The 24600-nt window shown below is 49.4% G+C and overlaps 1 protein-coding gene across 1 annotated transcript in view; it reads right to left on the reverse strand.

The window, feature by feature from the left end:
* Positions 1-24600, reverse strand: part of Gabbr2 (gamma-aminobutyric acid type B receptor subunit 2) — a 327777-nt gene that overhangs the window by 129194 nt on the left and 173983 nt on the right. Inside the window, exon 4 of the mRNA XM_090330311.1 lies at positions 11224-11325. Coding sequence (XP_090186437.1) covers positions 11224-11325 — 102 coding nt within the window. The remainder of the gene's footprint in view (positions 1-11223; positions 11326-24600) is intronic.

Below are 24600 nucleotides of genomic sequence, written 5' to 3' on the forward strand. Positions count from 1 at the left end.
TCAAGGCTACTGCCCTACCACTTGGGACACATCTGTGCTTCCAGTTTTTGCCGGTTCACTGGAGGTAAGAATCTCAGGAACTTTCCTATCTGGACTGGCTCTGAACCACAATCCTCAGAGCTCCTGAGTAGGGAGGACTATAGATGTGAGCCACCAGTGCCTGGCTAGGCCCCATTTTTCATCTCTGGCTTGGAGATGATCCTTGCTGTCTTGCTGGGTAGTGGCAGGACTCATGCTACCAAGAGCCAGTTTCTGGATTCAGGCTCCCTCCATATAGTGGAAATCCTTCTCAATGAGGTCCTCTCCTTCCTCTCTCTAACTGCCCGTTCTACTCTCACCTCTTTGCTTTGCTGCTCTCCTAGTTCAGCCCCATCGTTAACCACACTTGCTCTGTATGTGCTGTCGACACTCTGGTCCAAACTTGTCTCCTGCCATACATAGGACACCTCGTGACCTGCCAGCACCATGTCCCCAGCAGAAGACAACATCTCTCACTGTACTCCCCCTCCATCTCTGGCAATGGCTCTCACTCTACAATTGGCGACATGGGAGCCATCTTGCACTCATTGTCTCCCTTCTCCGCCCCCGTGCAAGCTTGAACAGGAACCTGATGTTTTTTTCTGCTCATCAGCTCCCGAGTCAGCCAGTCTCCGTAGCCTGCTAACCTCATTCTAGTTACGTTCCCCCTTCCATGGGGAGCAGAGAATCTCCACCCTCCATCCTATCCTACCCACCCTGCCCCCGGCCTCCACAGACTAGACAAAGGGGTCACATCAAGATTCAGATCTGAGGTCCTTACCACACTCTAGATTCCTTACCCACCGACTTTGGCTTACTTCTCTGGCACATCGCACCACCTCTCCATGGTAGTAGGAGTCACGTGCTCCATGAAAAGCACCCACTGAGTGTCCCTTGCTGCGTCCCTGCTGTGGGCAGCATTAGACACCATGCCTGACTCTCCGCAGCTGACAGGTATTCTTGCTGCACTGACCAATCACCTGCTAGTCCTAGGACCAGTGCCAATCCCCACGCCCAGTTCTCAAATGGACCAAGGGATCCACATCTTCATGGTTAACCACCTGACCACCTGCTGACGGATAAATAACTAGCTCTGCCACCCATGGACCATTAGTGTCTCTGTTGCCATGACGACTCTGCTGAAAGACCACCTGGCTCTGTGCTCCCAGGCTGTTAGACTTGGATGGGGCCCAAGAGATCACGGATTTAGTTATTCCTTTCCCAGAGAGTGCGGCAGCTCTCGGAGGCTGTTAAGCACCACTGCTCTACCCTCAGGGTGCCCTGGAGAAAGGTCCTGCCTGCTCCCTGAGGGCAAGTGGGAGGGGCTAGGCCCCATGAAGCTCCTGATGAGGGAAGCCTGGAGTCCATAGAAGGGCAGAGGGTGCAGGGTGATAGGGGGAACCTGATGGGGTGGGACTAGAGAGCCGATAAAGACTTTGGGGTGTTTCCCAGATAGGTTCTGTTTATTTGGGCCCTGTGGAAATAGTGAGGGTGTGGAAAACATAGGCCTGCCTGCTTGTAGTCCTTCCTTCCTTCCTTCCTTCCTTCCTTCCTTCCTTCCTTCCTTCCTTCCTCCTTCCTTCCTTCCGTGTGTGTGTTGTCCCTGGGCTTGAACTCAGCCTGGGCGCTAGTCCTGAACATTTTTTTTTTTTCTCAAGGCTAGTGCTCTACTACTTGAGCCATAGCTCTACTTCCAGTTTCTTTGGGGATTAATTGGAGATAAACAGTCTCACGGACTTGCCTTGCCTGGGTGGCTTCAAACCTAGATCCTCAGATCTCAGCTTCCTGAGTAAGCTAAAATTGCAGTCATGAGCTACCTGTGCCATTCTGCCCTGGAGTGGCAGCTCTGGGAAGGTTTGGGGTACTGGAAGGATGGGGAAGCACCAAGTCTTCACACACATATGTGTGCTCCATTGAAGTCCCTGGATCCCATTTGTCAGCCCTGCCCAGCCTGTGCCTTTCCTAAGCCAGTGAAAAAAGAGAAATCTGGAGTTGGTAGTGGTCCTGACTCTACCATGGGCCCTCTCTGCCAGGGGCAGAGCTCAGTCCTCACTAGACACACATGGGGCAGTATGAGTCCTGAAGTGGGGGCGGGGAGAGAAAGTCTAGAAGGTCCCCAAAGAGGAGAGTGACAGAAAGGAAAGGTGCCCAAGGTAGCCTGTGGTGCACCTGTGTCCCACCACTGAGCTGGCTGTCTCTGTGCAGGGCCTCCTGCAGTGAGAGTTGATGATCGAAGTGGACAAGTGATGACAACATTGTCACCCTGAGCTGGCCAAGTGACAATGGCTGGGCCCAGGGATGTAATCATAATGGAAATCTATGTTCATATCTTCAGGGCCCATGCCACAGGAAAGGGGTGAATTGGTAAGGGAATAGCCAGAGAGAGGGTGGGGAGTCAGAGTGGGCATTGACTCACCCCAGATCTGCCAAAGGTGGCAGGCAGCCATCTCATGGGGCCTCAGGTTCTCCCGGGGGGAGGAGCCCTGGGTTGCCCTAGACCTCCATAGGGATCTATTCCTCGTTCTCGTTCATTTTTTAGAAACCCTTTTAAACAACACACACACACACACACACACACACACACACACACACACACACACACACCACTTATGAAAGATAACCCTAGCTACTCAGGAGACTGAGATCTGAGGATTCACAAAAGAAGCCAGAAGTGAAGCTGTGGCTTAAGTGGTAGAGTGCTAGACTTGGAGCAAAAGGGACAGTACCAGGCTCTGAGTTCAAGCCCTAGGACTATCATGAAAGAAAGACAAGAAGGAAGGGAGGAAGGAAGGAAAGGAGGAAGGGAGGGAGAGAGGAAGGGAGGGAGGAAAAAAAGAAGGAAGGAAGGAAAGAAGGAGATCCAATGCCAAGAACTCATGTAATCCTAGTTTATAAGGACTCCAGCAGCTAAAAACAAGGCAGAAATCTTGTGCCCTTCCTGATTTTTTTTTCTTTTTATTGGTTATGGGGCTTGAATTCTGGGCCTGGGTGCTACCTCAGAGATCTTCAGCTCAAGGCTACTTCTTTACCACATTGAGCCACAGCACCACTTCCAGTTTTCCAATGGTTAACTGGCGATAAAAGTCTCAAGGACTTTTGTGCCCGGGCTGGCTTTTTGAACTACAATCCTCAGATCTCAGCCTCCTGAGTAGCTTGGGTTACATGTTTGAGCCATCAGTACCAGGCTCCACTATGGATTTTTATTCGGAAGTTTTGGCATTTAAACTCACAGCCTCACAGTTGCTAGGTAGGTACACTATCGCTTAAGATACTCCCCCAGTCCTTTTGCCTTGTGCTATATTTTTAGATAGGGTCTCAAGTTTTTGCTTGGGCCACCTCTGCCTCTTATGTAGCTGGCATGACGGGCATGAGTCACCACGTCTGGACCCTGGGTGCCATCTTAGGAGTTCATGATCTCCACACTGGAAGAGACACCGTTATCATACCCACTTTGAGCAAACTGAAGCCCAAAGTACTCAACATGTTTCCAGGTGCAGTGAACCCTGGACCCCAGCCATAGGATGGCCAGCAGCAGATATGGGGCTGCCAATAGCCTGCTCCATCTCTGAGAAGTGCCCTTGGCTGAAGGGCTTCCTGGCCTGAGAGACCAAACTCCCCCTGAATCCCTCCCGCCCGCCAACAGACAGCAGCCATGAATGGAAGACTCCAGCACCATTGCCAAAAGATGGGGCCAGCTTCATGGGTGTCCGTGCCAGTCTCCAGGCAAGCCAGAACAGTGCCGACTTTCTGGGCCAGCTTCTCTCCTGCCTTACCCTGCTCTCCCTCCCCCGCCTCCCCAGCAATCACATGTCACTTTCACAAGGGGCCCAGGCCCTGTTCCTGGGGCCCCTGGAATCATACTCAGATCAAGGCAATCCCCAGCCCCAGGTTCTTACCACTCAACAATCCAAGGCCTTCCAGGCTAAGAAAGTGAACAAGGCTGGGCCTGGACTGCCAGAGCAGAACAGCCAACATATCTACGCACATGAAGCTCTGAGATGCTCCCTCTACTGTGTGCCTTTGAAAGGGCAGAGGGCAGGAGGTGAAGCGATGAGGGCCCAGCACAGCTAGCCAGCCATCCCTGCTTCCTGTGACCTGGGTAGCTGTCTCAGCTCACCCTCAGTCACATCTGGTTTTCTCTGGGGCTTCACAGCCCTATTGGTCTTGCTCCACTGGTTTGGCTAAAACTACATGAAACCATGCTCTGGCTTGTTGGAAAGGAAGAGGTGCTACCAGCCACACACCCACTGGACTTGGCATGATGTGGTCTGCCTGGCGAAGAGGTCCTGGATGTGGTATCTGAAGCCAGGCCATGATTAGCCTGTAGAGCTATGGGTAAGCTTACCAAGTTGGCTTCCAAATCCTCTGAAAGCTGATCCCACCCAGAATAAATATTCCCTTCTATTTCATACAAATTAGTCTCTCTTAGATGCCTCTTTACACACAGCAGAAACGGCCCCGAAGGCACGGAAGCAGGAAATGTGCTTAGCCCTAGGAAGAGTATAGGGAGGGACTGGTTCACAGCACCCACCAGCAGAGCCTGCCATTTTTCTAAAGTTTCTTATTGTATTCTGAAAATTCATGTATATTTAGCATCCCAATAATATATCTGTGTTGTGATAAAAATAATACTTTTCGTCTCCCTGTCTCTGAGCAAAAACGGCCTGCTGGGATGGCATGCCGTGTGTCTTCTGTAGCTTTGAGTAGACCTGCTTCTGGAGATTAGCGTGATTGTAGCCGATGAGCTGTTTGAGGTGCCACTCCTGCCTGCTGGGGGAAGGGGGACAAGTTCCGCCAGGCCTCTCCCCACCCCTGCTCTTCGAAGGAGCACAGTTCTCACTAGGACTCTTCAGGGACAGAGGCAAGGACAGTATACCTCAAGGCTATCTCTGGCACATGGCGGGCAAATGGGGTTCTTGCACATGTCTACATCCTAATTCCAGGACTGTGGGTATGATGTCTCATGGTGAGGGGATTTGCAGATGGAACCAAGGTAGCTGATCTTACCGTGGGGTAGTTTCCTTGGGAAAATATAGGCACAATGTAATTGTGTGTGTGTGTGTGTGTGTGTGTGTGTGACTTGAACTCAGGACCTAGGTATCCCTGAGTATTTTTGCTCAAGGCTATAGTTCTAGCACCTAACCCACAGCTCCATACTCCCAGCTTTTTGGTCTTTAATTGGAAATAAGAGTCTCATAGACTTTGCTGCCCAGACTGGCTTCAAAATGCAGTCCTCAGATCTCAGGCTCCTGAGTAGCTAGGATTCTAGGTATAAACCACTGCTACCTGACTGAGGTCACTTTTAAGGATCCCTGAAAGTGGAGGAGTTGGAGTCAGGGGGATGCCTTGTGAGGACTTGACAGACAGTCAGGTTCTTTGAAGAGCGAGGAAGGCCAGCTGGCAGGAACAAAGGAAAGATGAGAGAATGGATTCTCTTCTCCTTGCTGACATCTTGATTTTTAGCATGGTGTCCATGTGGCCTTGCAGGACAGTGGGATATATCTATGTGGCTTTGAGGTACACAACTTTGTTCCAAAAGCCCCAGGTTATGAACAATGCTCTCCCCCACCTCTGGAGTGGCCTGATGCGAAGGCAGCCAAGGCCAGGTGGTAGGAGCCCCTCTGCATCTGTGCTGTAAGCTGGGCTGCTGTCCAGGTGACACACTCAGCAGCATGGCCTCGGGCATGTCATGAAACTTTCTGAGCTTCCGTTTCTCTACTTGTAAAATGTTGCCTACCTTTAGTAAACATTTTCTATAAAGGGCCAAGTAGTAAATAGCCTAGGTTTCACTGGCTGCACAGACGCTGTTGCAATCATTCAATTCTACTGCAGTGGCAGAAAAGCAGCCGAAAGCAGTGTGGCAAATGGATGTATCCTAATAAAACTTTATTTATAAAGCCACGTGGTAAGCCAGATTTGGCTGACCACATAGGGGAGTTATTGTGAGGGTGAAATGAATCATTTTACAGGTACAAAGTAAGTGGTAAAAGCTCTCAGCCACTGGTGCTACGGTTGAAGCATGGGGTGAGGGTAAGGGACAGGCTGTGACAAGATGGAAAAGAGAAAACTGGTGTTCAGAAGAGATGCTTGTACACCCCCAGCCGGGAGGCAGGCATCGAAGCTTCTGAACCTCTGGAAACTTCAAGTGCAAAATGGAAGCTCTGAGGACCCAAGGAGCTCACACCAAGGGCTCCCAGCCTCCTAGCTTTGTTCCACAGCCCCAAGTGTGGGTTTTATAAGGCCTTTGTTAGGATTTTAACATTTTTTATTACAAACCTGGCTTGGTGGCAAATGCTTGTCATTAGCACTTGGGAGGCTGAGATAGGAAGATTCAGAGTTTGAGGCTAGACTGATCTCCATAGTAAGGCACTTACTGTGCCTGACCTGGAACTTGGAAGTGGTTACAATGGTGAATTTACTTAGATATGTTTTACTATAATAAGAAGGGGTAGCATATGGTATTCTGCACACATGTACACATCCAAACACATACACTACACATGCACATAACACATGTGCACATTCACTCATATATACACAATGCATACACATGTATGCATACACATATACATGCACACACATCTATGCATGGGTACCTACAACACACACATACACACAATACATACTTACAAGTGTAGTAAACACACATGTGTATGTGCTCATGCACATGCATGGCCCCTCAACCCCGCCCTCCCATAGGGAGTGAACACTGGAGCCCCTGCTCAGAGTAGATTTGGGGTCTTGGTCACACCCAGATCTTTCCTTTCCTCTTTCACCTTCTTTGTTTCCTTTCTTCTCTCTTACCCTCCCTCCCTCCCATCTTTCCTTCCCCCCTCTCTCTCCCTCCCTTTCTCCCCCCCCTCTCCAGTACTGGGACTTGAACTCAGAGCCAAGGTTAATGGGTGATAAGGAGATGAGTCCCATGAGCCTTCCTACTCAGACTGGCTTTGGGCCATGGTCCTTAGATTTAATTCTCTTCGGTAGCTAGGATTACAGATGTGAGCCATTGGCACTCGGCTATTTCCTGACTTTCTTGATACAAACTTTGCCACCCATCTGCCAAATCAGCCTTTTTCATTTCATTATGTAGTTCTTCTGTGTTCTTATTGATTTTTGCCTAAATGATCTGGGGGGGGAGGGAGTAAAGGAGGGAGGGAGGGAAGGAGAGGGGGAGAGGGAGAGAGAGAGAGAGAGAAAGAGAGAGAGAGAGGGAGAGAAACTCTTTAAACACCATAGTTTCTGCCAGTTTCCCTTTGTATTTCCTACAAGCTGTTCTTATTTCTTTCAGGGAGGTGTAATTTAGAGCAATAAGCACTCATGAACCTGTCATTCTCACAGAGCTGTGTGCTCTCAGCAACAGAAAAGGGCTCTCCTGAATCCTGCTGAATGCTTGGGCCCCGGGTCTTCAGCTTCCTGTGAATGTCAGGATTCCTGCTGTGGGGCAGTTCTGAGCCATGGTCCTAGGCCTTTATCCTGTTTTCATTTTTTGCATAGAGTATCACTTGTCTTGTTCAGGGCTGCTCTCCAACCTTGACCCTACTACCTCCACCTCCTACCCAGCTGGGATTTCAGATGGGAGCAACCATACTCCGAGCTGGGCAGGTTGTGATGCTTGGTGCTATTTTGTTCCTTGTTCTTGACTCAGTTTCATGTGTCCTGCTTTCACCCTAGGGGTCCCCTTCTCTGCTACCACACTGCTATCTTGTTTCTCAGTGGATTGATCTCTTTGCCCATTTCCTCCAAATTTGGGAAGAGCATCTCAAGTTTGTCCTCTGCATTATTGATTCTGATTTTCCTGCACATCAGCTCTGCCCTCTGCTGTCTCCAGTGTGCAGTCCTGTGCTGTTCCCCCATGTTTAATTTCTTCCTTATCCTCCCATACAACCACAATAAAACACAGCCGCAGTTGTCTTCTGAGCTTTTCAGAATACACTGCCTCTTCTCTGTTCCCGAGTGCTTTGTGTATGTGTCTCTACTGACATGATCCATCCAGACCTGGGATATCATTCACATACACTCAGCAAGCAGACCATGGAACACATTACATTAGGCTTCAGCCATTAGGTCTGGAAACAGAAGCAATGAACATTGCCAGAAACTTTCGCTGCCTGGATGCTGAAACAACGGGATGGCATGCATAGTCCTCCCAGTATGGCATTCCCCACAAATAAACCCTGAAGTCCCAAACCCCAGGTCATCAGGGTGCGATGCTACATGGAAGGGAGTCCCTGCTGATGTAGTGATTAGCACGGGGCCGGGCTCTAGGAGGAAGATGGTGGGAAGAGGAGGACATGGCACATAGATTGTGGTGGGGTCCTGCCTCTGCCAGCTGCTGGCTGACGAAGACTAAGGAAAGAGGTGGCAGAGCCCCTAAGCCTTTGTCCTACCCATACTCTGAGTTCTAAAACTGGAGGAGACTCCATTTCTTTCATCTTGTTTGCAGCACCTCGTCACAACGGTCTCAGAGAGTGAATGTAGACGTCCATCCACGAGATGTGGAATTACTGTGAAGAGACAGGTGGGAATTGCGGGAGCAAAGCTTTTAATGGCAGATAGCGCATCAGGGGAGGCCTGTGAATGAGGGCACAGAGGAGCAAAGGCTCTGAGAAGAGCCAGGAAGGCGCCACACAGGGACCAGGTATCCATGTGCTTAGCCAACAAAGCACAGCCTGCCTCCTCCTCCAACCCTGCCCTCTGGGCTATGCAGTGTTGGAACTTTTTCTCAGAGTGATGGCCACGGGCAATGCTGGGGACAGCTGGCAGAGGGGACCCAGGGGCCAGGGGTAGAAATTTCAACTTGTCTCTTCCACTAGGAGCCTTGGGGGTAGTTCCTCCACTGTTAGATCCTTGGATCCCCATCTGTAAAATGGGTATCACGCCTCCTTCCAGAGGACTCGGTGAACCAGGGGAAGTCAAGGGCATGTAGCAGCTGTGTTTCTTGGTCCATGATTGAAAAGCTGAATATTTGGGGTCACTGTTTTCACCATGGTTGACCTCAGTCCTCTTCCTCTTGCAGTTGGCTAGGCGATGAGCAGGGTATCCAGGGTGCCCTGATTTCCTGCAGACTGGCAGCTAGTAGCTCTACTCCATGTGCAGAGGTCCTGTAAGCCTCTAGAACTTAGCTCTGAGGCCAGAGCTATCTCAGAGTCCCTGCCTTGGGGAGACACCTGGTGTGTCAGGAGAAGGTTCAGGCACTACAGCTCCTCCACCATCTCCAGCCCCACACAGCCCAGCAGTGCCCTATAGCATGGTAGGATGTGAGCCTAGGCTAACCTGGCTTTGACTGTCTAGTGGCCAGCTGGGCTTGTGTCAGCTGTAGGGGTTCCTAGGATGGATATGTGACACATAGGCTCTGTCTGTAGGTCAACACAGGGGTAACGACACACTTGTATGGGCTCTCCCCCCATCCCATCTCTGGTCTTCCCTGGCTATGAACTGGCAGATCTGGAAGCACAAGCTGGAGACTGCCCCTTCATCTGACCAGTGTCAGAAGGGGCATATCAGTAGCTGACACCCATGCCAACAACTTCATGTGTGGGCATTGAGAGAGTGAAAGAGAAACAAAGAACTCTAAGGTGGGCACTGGTGGTTCATATCTGTAATCCTTATTACTCAGGAGGCTGAAATCTGAGGATCACAATTCAAAATCAGTCTGGGCAGAAAAGTCCAGAAGTGGGCTGGGAGTGTGGCCTAGTGGTAGCGTGCTTGCCAAGCATGCATAAAGCCCTGGGTTCAATTCCTTGCTACCACATACACAGAAAAGACAAGAGGTGTTTCTGTAGCTCAAGTGGTTGAGTGCTAGCCTTGAGAAAACTCAAGGAGAGTGCCTAGGCCTTGAGTTCAAGCCCCAGTGTGTGTGTGTGTGTGTGTGTGTGTATTCTAGAAGATTCTTTTTTTTTCTTTTTTTTATTGTAATTAGTAAAAGGGTTACATGATATTTGCCAGATAGAAGGTGCATTAATTCACATACATTGATACCCTTTCACATGTCTTGGTACCCATTACCCTCCCCCTCTAGAAGATTCTTATCTCTAATCTACTCAGAAAAAAGCCAGAAGTCTGCTATGGCTCAAGTGGTAGAGCATTAGCCTTTAGCACAAAAGCTCATAAATAGCATCCAGGCTCTGAGTTCAGGCCCCAGGACTGGCATGCATGCATGGGCATGCCCGCACACCCACACACACTCACACACACAAATAAATAAGAAACTCCACAGCTCTGGCCAAACGTGTACAAACCTCAAACTGTTCCCACTCCCCTTGGGTAAGAGAATCCTGATAGTTCCCAGGCTTAAGGAAACACTCTCCTTGCCTTGGCCCACAGTCTCATTTACCCCAGGGCTCCAGCAGGCTGCAGCCCTGCCAGCATCTTGCAAGGCCTGGAAGCAATGGCATCTCTTCCTATGAGCCTGATCTGTACCCTTCTCCAGGTGGGACAAGTCACTTCTTGTCTGTGTTCTCAGGACCTTTGTTTCCCTGAGAGGTACTTCCCTTCCTGTGGGATAAGATCCAGCTTCACGATGCCTAGAGCCAGGAGAGGGGCTGGCACACAGAAGAAGCTGGGGAGAGTCGGTAGATCGACTGGACAATGACAGATGGAGCTTATGGAGGTCCCTAGAGTGACCAGCACATGGTGGGGGCTTCCAGTCCCAACAACTGTGCTCTCTGGACTGTGGTTGTAAGAATTCCTGACTCTTAAGCCCCCCAAAACACAGAGGAGCCAGGAGCTGGGGCTTATGCCATAATCCTACCTACTTAGGAGGTGGACATCTGAGAATCACAGTTTGAAGCCAGCCCACGTAAGTAAGTCTTTACGACACTTATCTCTAGTTAAACTGCAAATGAAAAATGGCTCAATGGTAAAGCACTAGCTTTGAGAAAAGAAAGCTTAGGGACAGTGTCCAGGCCCTGAGTTCAAGCTCCAGTAACAATAACAGCAACAACGACAACACACACAAAGGGAGCTATACCAACTCCCTCACCCACTGCCACAGCTCCAAGGGGCAGCATGCCCTTTGGCCAGTGCTGGACAACAAGCCACAGGGCACCCTAGGTCGCTGCCTTCGGGTGCTTCCCCAGTTGCGCGATGCCAAGGTTGGAATGATCTTGAGGCCCAGAGAGAGCAGGAGACTCTTTCCCAGGAGTTCTGTAGAAAGCCGGGAGGCTGCATCATTCGGTCTCTGGGGCAGAGGCCAGCTACACATACCTTCAGCTTTTTGACACTGGTGCAGGGATCATTGGAGAAGCTCTCGGTGTCTGAAATCTCGATGTCCTCCCCGTACAGAACCCCAGTCAGGTCGTTCCTTACCTGGGAGCAAAAAAAAAAAAAAAAGCATATAGTGGGTGTGCTGACGACTATGAAGGGAGCAGTTCACGTCATTCTGGGGAGGTGACTCCAGTGGGTGGAGCCCTGACCCCCGCTGACAGCATGACAGGGACAGCCCTGTGTGTATGGGGGTTGCAAACTCCCGGGTCAACAGCCAGCCAATGTGAGATGCAGCCCACATGGCAGGACATTAGGGAAGAGACGGGACTGGCATTCTTCTTTCAGTGTACCAGGTGCTCCTCAATTGTTGGGTCCAAGGTTCCTCCCTTTGGGGAAGGGGAAGAAATCAGAATCTAGACTTTAACAATATAAAATCCCTCACATTTTTTGAGCATTGATACCATTTTTGAGCTTTTTAAAGTTAGATGGAATAAATATGAAGTGTGTATTTGGCTCTTAGTGCTGGCCAGGGCCCTCTGACATACAGAAGTGGAAACTTAGCTATGTGTTTTACTAGAAAGGATTGGTACGGGGGGAGGTCAGAGGAGGCAGCCCCAGGTCCTGGTGGATCACTGGCTGTCTGGAATTTTCTCCCGTGTGTGACCTTCCCCTCTGTCAGCCTCTTCTTTCTGTTTAAAGGAAAGTGGTCCTTAAAGGCTCTCCTATCCACCCCCACTGGGATGACAACTGTTAAAACCCAGAAAAATCAAGTGTTCATGAGGATGGGGAGAAATTGGAAGGAATCTTGTGAACTGGCCCTGGGCATGCACAAGAGTTCAGCCTTAGGAAGGCAACATGGTGGCTCAAAAACTTAAAAATACACTGTCAACTAATACAGCAATTCTACGCCTCCTGTGATTACACCATGTCAGAAGAATAGAAAGTGGGCACCTGAACAAAAGTGAACACCCACGTTTACAGCAGTATCACTCAGATCATCCAAAAGGTGGAAGCCACCCAGATGCCTGTTGACATGTAAACAAACTGTGGTAGACGTACAGTGTCATATTACTCAGCCTTGAAAAAGAATGAGAGCTTCTGTTCCATGCCGCATCACGGTTGTATGAAGGAAAGACGAATACTGCAGTATGCTGGTTATCTGAAGCTCTGGGAGCAGTCGGATCCACAGACGCAGGAAATGGAAGGATATCAGCCAGGGGAGGGGGCACAGGGTGGGAGCTGTGTTGGATGGCTAGATAAAGCTCCTATCTGCAAGGATGAAAAGGCTCTGGATAGGGGCTGGGAGTTTGGCCTAGTGGTGGAATGCTTGCTTAGCATGCACTAAGACCCAGGTCTGATTCCTTGGTACCACATACTTAGAAAAAAAGCCGGAAGTAGTGCTGTAGCTCAAGTGGTGGAGCTCTAGCCTTGAGAAAACCCAAAGATAGTGCTCAGGCCATGAGTTCAAGGCCCAGGACTGGCAAAAAAGAAAAAAAAAGAAAAGGCTCTGGATAGCTAGGCCCTGGTGGTTCATACCTGTAATCCTAGATAGAAGGATGAGACCTGAGGGTCACGGTTCAAAGTTAGCCTAAGCAAAAAACCCCATAAGATTCTTCAATTAACCACCAAAAAGCCAAAGTATAGGTGTGGCTCAAGTGGTAGAGTACCAGCCTTGAGTGAAATAGCAAAGAGACAGCATGCTGGCCTTGAGTCCACACACAGTACCAACACAAGATGAAACTCAAAACATACAAATAAATTTAAAAAAAAATGGAGATGGATGGGTGACAGTTTCCTGAAGACTTGACTGCATTTAGGGCAGCTGAACAGCATACTTACAAATAGTCAGGAGGAAAGCTTACATTATGTATATTTCACCACGATGAAAACAAAAGCAATTCTCATGTCAGCAATCAACAGATCCTTCTAATGCTTCTAACCAAGGGTTCTGAATCATCTGATCTTAAACAACACTGATAAGCCACCCACCACAGAAAGGGGAAGAAGGGAGACATGGACGGAGTTGCTAGATTTCATGTCTTTTGTTTTGTGTGAATGCCAGTTCTGGAGATTGAACTTGGGAGTTGTCCCTGAGCATTGGTGCTCAAGGCTAGCACTCTACCCCTTGAGCCACAGTTCCACTTGGGGTTTTTGGTGAATAATTGGAGACTGGAATTTCCTATGTGGGTGGCTTTGAGTCACAATGCTCAGATCTCAGCCTCCTGAGTAGCTAGGATTACAGGCAGCGTTCAGCTCATATGTCATTTCTGAAGAAAAAAAGAAAAAGGAAGCAAGCAGAGGAAATAGGAACATTTGTTAATGCTGGCCTGCAGGTCCTTGGGTGTTTACTTAATTCTGCACTTTTCTGAATGCTTGCAATACTTTGTGATGAATGTTTTGGTAAAAGAAAGGAAGGGCTGCAGTCAGGGCGAGCCCTGTCCATCTGCAGAGCCTTAGCTGTTCAGATGCATGCTTGGGAGCTGGCAGACTGGAAAGTGCTGCATTCGCCACTCACGCTTATTTCTATTGCCTCTACCTCTGTTAGCTGCAGTGGGGAACAACGGGGGGAGGCAAATCGCAGCAGCGATTCAACATGAAGTATAAGCACAGGAACCCCAGCGGGAGGGTGACATGGGGCATGTGCACAGATGCCCCAGATAATGTGCAACACTTCTCAGGACCCAGCCTTGAGGTAAGCGCTGCTCTGGCTCTCCACCTGCCCTCTTGCCCACATTTCTAGAGACACAACTAAGTTTCCCTGGAGTGATGGTCTTTTCATCTGAAGAATGGGATGATGCAGCTGATTCATGGCCCAGAAAAACCACAGGGGAAGTGGGATAGCTCTGTAAATTGTGAAGTCAAGCACACTGCTAGAATGATGCTAGAGTGTGATCCCTGCCGGCCCTAGCATAAGGCAGGGGTCAAGGCTGTGGGTAGCTTGGGTTAGCTATGTTGTATGTGTAAATTGTGGGCACAAAAGCAGTATTCTATAGATGGCAGAATATCTTTTATAGGTGGTTAGGGCTCAGATAAACAAGCTGAGCACCAGTGCCTCACGCCTCTAAATCCTACCTACATGGGAGGCTTGAGAACACGAGGACTATAGTTTGAGGCTAGCAGAGTAGAAAAGTTCTCAAGATATTTTAATAGGAGCTGGGAATGGAGGCATGCACTTGCCATCCCAGCTATGTGGGAAGCATAGAGGAGAATCATAGCCTGGATCCAGACAAAAAGCACCAAGGGGCTGGGGATAAGGAGGCCAGAAGGTAGAAAAGTCACAAAAGGGGAGACCAGGTTGCCTTGGGCTCCCGAGCAGCCTGAGAGCCAAAGATCTCAAGGCAGAGATGTGAATACTCAGTTCTAGGGAAGCCTTTCCTCGTGCAAGAAGGTGAGAGTTGGGTGGCTCTAGGGACAGCCAGGAGCAGTGGGGCCAGCCTTGCCCCTGCAGAGGTAGAAACCTGCCAGGACAGATCAGCATCTGAGCACAGAGACCAGAGCTGGCACAATCCCTCCCTCCCAGCTGGTCATGAGCGGCCAGCTGCAGGTGAAGAGGGCAGCAGGCACCTGCCACTCCAATGTGGCTGTCATCCGATCCCGGTGGCTGGGACTGACAAGGGTGCATGGCTTCTAACCATACATAGGGTGGGATGAAGGGCAGGTCTCCATCCCCAGCTGAGAGCGGGGGGGTGGGGGAGGGAAGAGGGGAGTATGTCTGAAGATGGGGAAAGGAATTAGAGGTGAAAGGCAAAGAGTGCCCACACCAATCTCCCCTTTCAGCCTAATGTGGGTCCCCCGTCCCACCTCTGGGGCCCCGGATGGCCACAGCCTTGGATTTACTGGATGACCGCATACCTGCCCACCCCACTGTGGTAGAGATAGGGTGGTTTCTATCATGGGGTCCTATGTCTTACAAGCCCTGACAAGCTCCTGGCCCCTGTCACTCTGCTGCCCAGGACAAGGTCAGTGAAATCCCTTCCTGTTCTTACAGATTCCTCACCTGAGCCCTGAACACCTGTGTCCTCCAGCAAGAAGGACCTTTCAGAACTCAGTTTCTCCACAAAACATCCACCTCAGGTCTAATCTGTCTGCCTTTTGGGCATCAGCACCACTCTGGATTGTCATCTAGTGACCTGGCTTCAACAGAGTGAGATCTGCTCATTCCTGCCAGACTCTTCTCTGTCCCCTCAGACCCTTCCTTCCTTGCTCATTTATGATACTGACATCTCTTCTGCTCAGTCACTGAGTGTGATAGTTCTGGGTCTCTCATGTTGTGTGAAACTATGTTTTCCTCATTCTGGATTTCTGACTAGTGAGACTAAGAGACACTAATGAATGTGTTAAGTATCCATCAAGAGGGTTTCAAACTCAAGGGCATGCTTTTGGCAAAGGCTGTCAATGAGTCAGATCCAGGATAGGTGGTATCGCAGGAGAAAGGATTCTAGCCTGAAAAACAACATGTGCAAAGATCCTGTGGTAGAGGAAGCTGGTAGAAAAGCTAGGGAAAATGCCACTGCTGGGGTGAAACAGAATCTCAAAGAAGGGCAGGGGTGGGTGGGAGGGGAAGGTTGGGATGACATAAGAAAGGAATAGTGGTTAGGAAGAGACAATACAGGCCTTAGAATTTGTATGAAAGGTGCTGGTCTTGACCCGGCACCATGGAAAGCCATTATGAGGTGTCACGTAATGGGTAGCCTGACTAGAGTCATATTTTGGAATGATAACTTGGACTGCTGTCGAAATGATGGGGTCAGAGGCTGGGGGGATGGGAAGTTCAGTGGGAGACAGGGAGATGGGATACAGAGCACTTATTAAGGGGTAATGATAATGGAGACTGGATAAGGGTGGCACATCAGAGGTCGACAGAACAAACCAGAATGGAGATGCGTTTGGGACAGCTCATCAACCGTATTGCTCTCCCACAGCTGAAAGCAATAAGCACCTGTCCTCCTGCCCCGAGAGGGTCCCCTGGGGCCTTCTTGACCATGGCCTCTGGGACAGGACACAGGTGGCAGTGAATTTGGCTTTCCCATGGGATTCGGACAAGGAGCTCAGATTCCTGAGCTCTGGTTTTAGAGGTAAAAGCATCAGAGAGCTCACACTTCTGGCAGAGCGCCCAGCCTGCCTGGAAACCCCGTAGTTAAGGGTCCCCACCTCCTCCAAATCCCGGACATGACCTTTCCTGGCAGCCAGGGTCCCTCCCGAGCCTTGGTGTGCCATACTCCACAGCTACATTTTGTCTTGAATCCCAGCCCTTGCTTTCCTGGTCCCCTAGCACCATGACTGTGCTGAAAGGAAGGGGGAGACAAAGAGAAGGAGATTAGAACATGAGGGAAGGCATAAGAGACATGGAAGAGCCCTAATATTATAGTGACAAGTCACTATGCTCAAAGCATATAGCTCAGTACTTGCCAGACATGTGCAAAGGCCCTGGGTTCCCTCCTCAGCACCGTAAACCACATGTTCCAAGCAGGGTAGGTTCCAAACAGCAAGCAAAATTCACAGCCAGTGACAGGAGGCTGTGAGGAGTATATGGGATCCCAAGACACTTGACTTCCATGGCCATTCGTTCTCAGGACCCCTTCCCTAAAACGAGGGAAGAGTGTTCCAGAGAGATGGGAAGCCAGGTGCCACTTGGGAGAAGCAAGATTGTGCCACATGCATTTTACAACTCTCTGAAATTCTAACGAGATTGGAAATGAACTTGAGCACAGTGGATTCCCAGCTCCCCTCTGGAAGCCCAGGTAACCTACTTTGTCATTCAAACACACCCGCTATATATAGCCTGGGATTGTGCTCAAATGTCACTCCTCTTACCTAACTAAAGCACATAATTATAGACCCACTTCTATTCATTCATGAAATGTGTCTTCACTTGATTAAACAGTTCATTCAAGTAGCATCCATTAAAATAGGGAACATGTTAAAAATGGGGTTCCTTAGAAGCCCATGTTAGGACGATGTAGTTAAGATGCTAATTAGGACAAACAGGCATTTGAAACACTGGAGTCTTTGAATAATTCAGGTCATTTTTTACTGGGGCTCCAGATCCCCAGGAACTGTCATTAATTTAAGCTAATTGAAAAATTAAGCCTGAAGAAGAGAAGAACAAGGAGGGAAAATGATGGCTGACTTCAAACTTGGAAAAGCCAGCATGGACAGAGAGGATATCAGGTCCTGGATGGGGGCCCTGTGTTGGAGAGAGCCAATAGGTAGATGGTTCAGGAAAGGCAAAAAGATAAAGGAGAAGAAAGAGGAAGAAGAGGAGCAAGAGGAAGAAAAGGAGGGGGGAGAGGGAGGAGGAAAAGGAGAAGTAGGAGGGAGAAGAAAAGGAGGAGTGAGGAGGGGAGGAAGAGGAAGAAGAAAAAAAGAGGAAGAAGAGAAAGAGAAGGGAGGGGAGGAGCAGTTGGATGAAGAAGGACAAGAGGAAGGGGAGAAGAGAAGGAAGGAAGAGTAAAAGCGAAGAGAAAGAAGAAGGAGATGATGAGGAAAAGGAGGAAGAGGAGGAGGAGGGAAAGGAGGAAGAGGAAGAGAAAAGGAAAGGAGGCGAAAAGGAGGGAAAATGACAGAAAGAGGAGAGGAAGGGGAAAAGGAGGAGAAGAGGAAGAAGAGGAGAATCAAGAGGAGGCTGGGGGGAAAAGTAAAGAGGGAAGAAGAAATGTAGAGGAGAATGAAAAGGAGAAGAGGAAAAAAGAAAAGGAAGAAGGATGGAAAGAGGAGGTATAAAAGAGAGGAGAAGAAAAAGAAGGAAGAGGAAATGGAGAGGAAGGGGAGGAGAGAAGGGCAAAGAAGAAAACTGTTGACTATGGTAGATAAGGAGCTCCTTAGCAGCAGAGGTGAGCAGCAGGAACCAACTGGGTGCTGGGGGACCCCATCTTCTGTTCCTCCAGTTCTCCTGGTCCCAGGCACCCCCATCCCACTCTCTGTCCTGGCATGGAGGTGCTGCAGCAGCTCTGGGCAGCTCTGAGAGTTTCCAGGCACAATCTTCTCTTCCTTCCCAATCCAAATGAACGTTTACTGAGAAAGGCGTTCCTCGGAAAATGAAGCCACTCTATTTTTCAGATGTCTACAAATGACTTAGCTCCTATGGACATAGCCCTGCAGTGGAACCTAAATGGGGACAAGTTCCCTTCCAGGGCAGTGAGTAGGTAGGTGCCTGTGAACTCTACCCTAGGTTGGGCATGTGGTCTGTGGGCAATGCCAGGGAGCAGACACTGTGACAACTGGCCCCTGATTGTGTGACACCATGGCATTCACAGTGCACAGATGAATGGTGACCCCTAAGAGATATATCCAAGTCCTCTGAGTCTGTGAAGCACACCTTACAAAGAATAAGCTTTTTACAGACATAATAGTGTAAGGATCCACAGAGGAGGGACTCATAGAACAATCCATATTGTTAGCCTAAGAGAAAAAAGCCAAGACAGCAAGGAGAGGGCCTGGGAAGATGGAACTTCCAGGGACTGGAAGAAGCAAGGGAAGATGCTCATCTCTAGCCTGCAGAAAGAACATGGTCCCAGTGGCCTGATGATCTGGGACCTCTGGCTTCCAGGTCTAGCAGAGAAGACATTTCTGTTGCTTGAAGTATCAAGTGTGTGGTGATACAAACTTGTTATGGCACCTGCAGGAAATGAACACTTTGGAGATCTCCTGGGACCTGGCTGTTCATTGATTCCAGGAGAAGTCTGGGCCTTCTGGGTGGACCCTGACCTGCCTCACATCTGAGATTTCCTGAAAGGAACCCACTTTTTCTCTACTTGATGGTATTGCTTGGTGGGGCTTTTCTCTGTTCTGGAAAATAGACAGAGGGCTCCCAGCTGCTGTGTCAGGGGACGGAGACGGGGGAGGGGGGTCTTCTCAGACAGGGGGCCTCTGAACAGGGCTCAGCTGTGAGCGCCCTGGTACTGACCTTAACACTGGGGGTATCAAATCACCTCCCCTATTCATGGTCATGCCCCTTCTCCAGGGAGCCCCCACCCAACATCTGGCCTAGCTTGCCTTGCTTTGGGGTAGTTGTGAAGAGCCCTACCAGAACAATCCCCCCCTCCCCCGCCCCAGCTCACCACAGGCTCTCTTGCAAATTCATAGTATATTAACTTTTGCCTGTGAGTTCTAGAGTCTTCTGGGGTAGCCCATCTAAAGCAGGCTCTCTCTCTCCCTCTCCCACATCTGTGTGTCAGCCTTTATCCCACAGTCCTGAGATAAAAGCATCTCTGCCAACAAGCCAGGTGATGGCTGGACCCTCACAGTGACACGTGCTGGCTCACTCCTTTGGACTCAAAGACTCTAATTTACTAGAATACTTTCTAAACGTCACTGAAAGGCTGAAGAAAGGAGAGCAATATATGCCAAGTCTACTAATCCAAGGAGTATAATATCGCTTGCTGGTTATTTTCCACTTGCCCTTACCTCACCCACCCATCCCAACCTGCCCAGCCCTGCACAACTTCTGAATTCCACTTTTAATGGGTAACATCTTTGAACAGCTTCTTCTGAATTCCACTTGGGCTCAGCCAGTGGGAGGCCCCAGCAGAGGTCAGGGAGCCAGTGGGAGCTCAGCAGGGGTGTCCTATGATCAATGGGAGGCTCCTGCAAGAGTCAGAGAGTCAATTAGAATCCATGAGGATCCAAAGGCCTTGGGGAGGCCCCAGCAGGAGTCAGAGAGCCAATGGGAAGCCCCAGTAGGCGTCAGAGAGCCAATGGTGGGGTCCAAAAGGGGTCTAAGGACTAATGGTAGGCTCTTACAAGAGTTAAGGGTTCCGGTATTTTTAACCTGGCTCCTTCCTTACTCGGTTCCAAACCTTCTCCTTGAATCTCCTCCAGGGCACAAAAGTGGTCTTGTCTCCCACCACTGCTGATCCCTAAGGGTGCATTAGCCCTGGATGCTTTCCCCAGCCGGCTCCAAATACTTCTCTTAAAGTAAACAACTTTGCTTTAACTTTGCACATGCTATCTCTTTCTTGCTAATTGATAACAACCCCATAGAAGCTTTCCAGGTAGAAATGGCCAAAGAATAAACAATTCTATATCCAGACACTTTGCCTCACACTTCATCTGCCACCAACCCCACCTACATTAATCACCCAGGTTCCTGACCTACGTTCTTTTCTGTTTTCCATCTAAGACCTACTCACCCTTTCAGCTTCACTGGAAACAGCCTCTCTTTCAGGGAGTGCTGGATTCTTCAGAGTGCTGCCTTGAGCCCCTCTGAACACCAGCATGCCCTGCTCCTTCCTCCCAGACCACATTTCCTTGGCACTGTTGGGGTAGTGTGTGTGTGTGTGTGTGTGTGTGTGTGTGTGTGTGTGTGTGTGTATAGTATGTTCCATGGGTCATCTACAGCCCTGAGAAGCCACCATACAAGATCTCATCTTCTGAGACCCAGAGCCTTTACTATTCCTGGACAGAAAGAAGCTGAGTATTTGCAGCAGCTTCAAGGTCAAGAAAGACAGTCTGCCCTTCCCCTGGCCTGGAGCCCAGGAGCTGCCCCATCCTGTGGATGTGCTGAGTGAGTGTCCTGGGCTGGGACCCACTGTGTCCTGGATGGACACCACAGCATAGTGCTGAGCAGGGCGCCAGCCCAGGAACAGGGCTTAGAGTGTGCTGGGCTAAGCAGTTTTGCCAGCGATTTTCCTAGGAGCAGTACCCAGAGACTCCGGGAACAGTGTCTACTCTGCAGAGCCTGAGTGGAATTTTCCAAAGGGACAGAAATCTGCACGCTCCAGTGTTAGAGCTATCATCATGGCTGGTTCACCTACCCCAGGCCTGTAACAACAGGAGGATTTACTGACAATGTCAGAGGCCCTAGAAGACTCTAGAATCATGTCCTGGTCAGTCAACCCAGGCTAAATGAGTGAATGTGCTCATAAGACTCCCATCTACTCTCCTAAAGTGAGGGTCACTTGATGTCCAGCAACCCCAGGGGCAGGATTGAAGGGCATCTACTTCATGGTGTTATGGGCATTAGGGAAGAAGAATGCTTCTTAGGCAGAGATGCCAGAATATTCTGGGAAAAAAAAGCCAGAGAGACAAAGTGGAGGAAATGGCACTGTAGCCCAGGGGTAAAACACAAGCCTTGAGTAAAAGAGTTCAGGGACAGTGCCCAGGCCGTGAGTTGAAGCCCTATGACCAACAAAACAAAATCAACAAACTATGTGTGAAGACAAAGTAGAAGGAGCTGCAAAGTAGGGGAGCCCTGATTGGGGACCCTTATTTACCTCCACACATCAGCTCACATCTTTTGGCTGTAATTATGATCAGTTTATGGGACAGTTTGATGAGATTCAGAGAGATCAAGACAGATAGCCAGTAACTTTCTATAGTCAATGCTGTAAACCAAGGCTCAGTAAATTTTCTGGGGAGGGCTGGAGGGAAAATATGGTGGGCTTTGCTAGCCTTTCAGGTTCTGTCCCAAAAACTCAACTCTATGGTAACATGGCAAAAACAGCCAGAGACAATGTGCAAATGAAGGCGTGATGATTGTGTGACAATGAAACTTTACTTAAAAAACACACGTAGGGCTAGGTGCCAGTGGCTCATGCCTGTAATCCTAGCTACTCAGGAGGCTGAGATCTAAGGATCGTGGTTTAAAGCCAGCCCTGGCACAAAAGTCCCATGAGACTCTTATCTCCAATTAACCACCAAAAAATCAGAAGTGGCACTGTAGCTCAAGAGGCAGAGTGATAGCCTTGAGCTGAAGAGTTCAGGGTCAATGCCCAGGTCTAGAGTTCAAGTCCCAAGACTGACAAAACAAACAAGGACTGGGAGTTTGGCCTAGTGGTAGAGTGCTTGCCTCACATGCACAAAGACCCGGGTTTGATTCCACATACATAGAAAAAAAGCTGGAAGTGGTGCTATGGCTCAAGTGGTAGACCACTAGCCTTGAGAAAGCCCAAGGACAGTGCTAAGGCCCTGAGTTCAAGCCCCAGGACTGGCAAAGAAAAAAAAAAGGAAGAAAGGGAGGGAGGGGAGGAAGGAAAGAAGGGAGAAAAAAAAGAAAGAATGTCTAGGGGGCTGGATTAGGCCTCTGGACCATAGTTTACAGGTCCCTGGCCTAGGCTCAGGATGAAGAGTCCATTCTTCAGTTGTCCCATCCAGGGAGGTTGTGGGTGAGAAGCCACAGTAAGTACAGATGCTAGCTGGCTGTTAATGAGGGAAGGAGGGAGGAAGGAAGGGAGGGCGGGAGCTCGCCAGCCCCTACCTCCTCTGTAAAAAGGGCAAAAACCACAGTTGACCGTATGGTGGTTGGGAAATTAAATTAAGCTAATATGAGCTAAGTATCTGTCCTGGCTGCCATTTAATAAGTGGGCAGTGATCATCATGGGAGACAGCATTATCAAGGAGAAGTGGAACAAAGAAAACATGGAGGGCTAAGATGGCATTACTAAGGACATGAAGCCTGAAAAGGGCCAGGTTTCTAGCAAGAAGACTGGCTTTGGACTCTGCAACAGAGTGCTAGTCTCCACCCTAGAGTGACCACAGGGGCTCACAACGGGGGCGGGGGCGGTACATCGGAAGAAGCAGAAGTACAGAGCTCAGTGACTCCCCATGGAGAGCAGGCAAGGGGCTGCTCACAGACTGGATATGGAAAATGGCATGGTATTCTATCTTCCTGGTGCTGGCAGCTGCGCAGAGATGAGGACACACACATACATACACACAGACACACACAGACACACACACACACACACACACACACACCCTAACCCACTGTAACCCACACACATCCCACACACCTCACACTGAGGTACCTGCGACTGATTCACATAGGAGGACCTAGGAGCACCAGAAGGACTCTGAAATGATTCTCCTAGTGAAACACATAGCTTCTAACAGGGATGGATGGGGACCAGGAGGCAGGGGACCAGCTTCTGCTGTTGCTACTTGAAGGTCATAACCTTGGTGGGGTGGAAAGGATGTGGGGAAACTCCATCAATATTGCTGAAGGCCAGGATGTGGCTCAGGATGTCAGAGGACGAGTCCCTGGCCATAGGCAGCACCCACTGTATCACCCTTGGCAGAAGAACTACCCATCTGATTGAGACGATACTCAGTGGAAATTTGAGAGAAAGAGGAAATGTACCCAGGAAGAAATTCAATAAGAACAGATGAGCAATTTAGAAAGAGGGCCACAGAGCCAGGCATCCAGTGGTTCATACTTATAATTCGAGCTCTTCAAGAGACTAAGATCATGAGGATCATGATCTGGAAGCCAGTCTAGTCAATGAAAATCTTTGAGACTCTTGTTTCCAATTAACCACCAAAAAGCTAAAAGGAGAGCTGTGGGAGAGCACTAGTATTGAGTGGAAAAAGCTCAGGGACAGTCCAGGCCTTGAGTTCAAGCCCCAATCAGTAACAACACTTAAAAAAAAAAAAGGACCACAGAACAGGAAATTTGTTTGGGAATTCTAGTGTTATCTGTATACCAAAGTACAAAGTAAGAAACAATGTTAACTATGAAACTTTCTGCGAGAAGATGGTAATGGTAAGCAAAGCACAGATGTCCAACTCCCGCCTAAGCTACTCCTTCTGAAAGTGACAGAAAGGACCAAGGGAGAGTAAAAATAGGGGGACTCTGCTTCAGCACTGGAAAAGAGGAAAGCACCATTGATATACCAGCAACTCTGAGGAACTGTTGCTAGGTTCCATGCCAAAGGAGCCAGATTGAAGGCTGACTCACAGCTCCCCTTCCTGAGAAAACAGCTCTGGAGAGGGCGGCCGTGATGGCAGGGTGGGGGTGGCGCTGGCTGCACCATCTCTGATGGACAGGCCAGTGCTGGAGGAGAGGCTGGGCCACACAAAGGAAGGTGTGGAGGGGCCTTCAGACCCAAGAATAAACAGAGCTTTTCCAAGTCCATATTCCCATTATGGGTCTGCAGACTACAGGCAGGAGGTGTTGCGGGTTGGGGGAGCATGCCCTGTGCATCTGGAGACCACCAAGAGAAGAAATGCTGCAGCCCAGATGGCTCCTCAGCCCCCAGGCTATGTGTACCTGGGCTGATGAGATGAAATTTCATTGTCAGACGACTTCTAGATGAATATGCAAGGTGAAGACCCAATCGTGTTTAGATAAAGCATGAAGGACCCAAGGAGCAGTTACTCATGTGATATATGATTTCATGGACACGTGGAACCATCTAAGAGAAACAGATACAGAACAGAAACAGAGAGAAGATCATCCCTAAAAAGATTTGCTAGAGAGACTGAAAGTAAATTGTAGTATCTAGTGTTGGAGCTTTCTCCCCCTAGTCTGGGGCTTGAATTCAGGGCCTGGGCTCTGTCCTTGAACCTCTTTGGGCTCAAGCGGTAGATGCTGGCACTCTACCACTTGAGCCACAGAGCCACTTTCAGCTTTGTCTACATAGATTATTATTAGAGATA

This window comes from Megascapheus bottae, chromosome 3 (assembly GCF_031878675.1).
Source record: "Megascapheus bottae isolate mThoBot1 chromosome 3, mThoBot2.hap1, whole genome shotgun sequence".
NCBI lineage: Eukaryota > Metazoa > Chordata > Mammalia > Rodentia > Geomyidae > Megascapheus > Megascapheus bottae.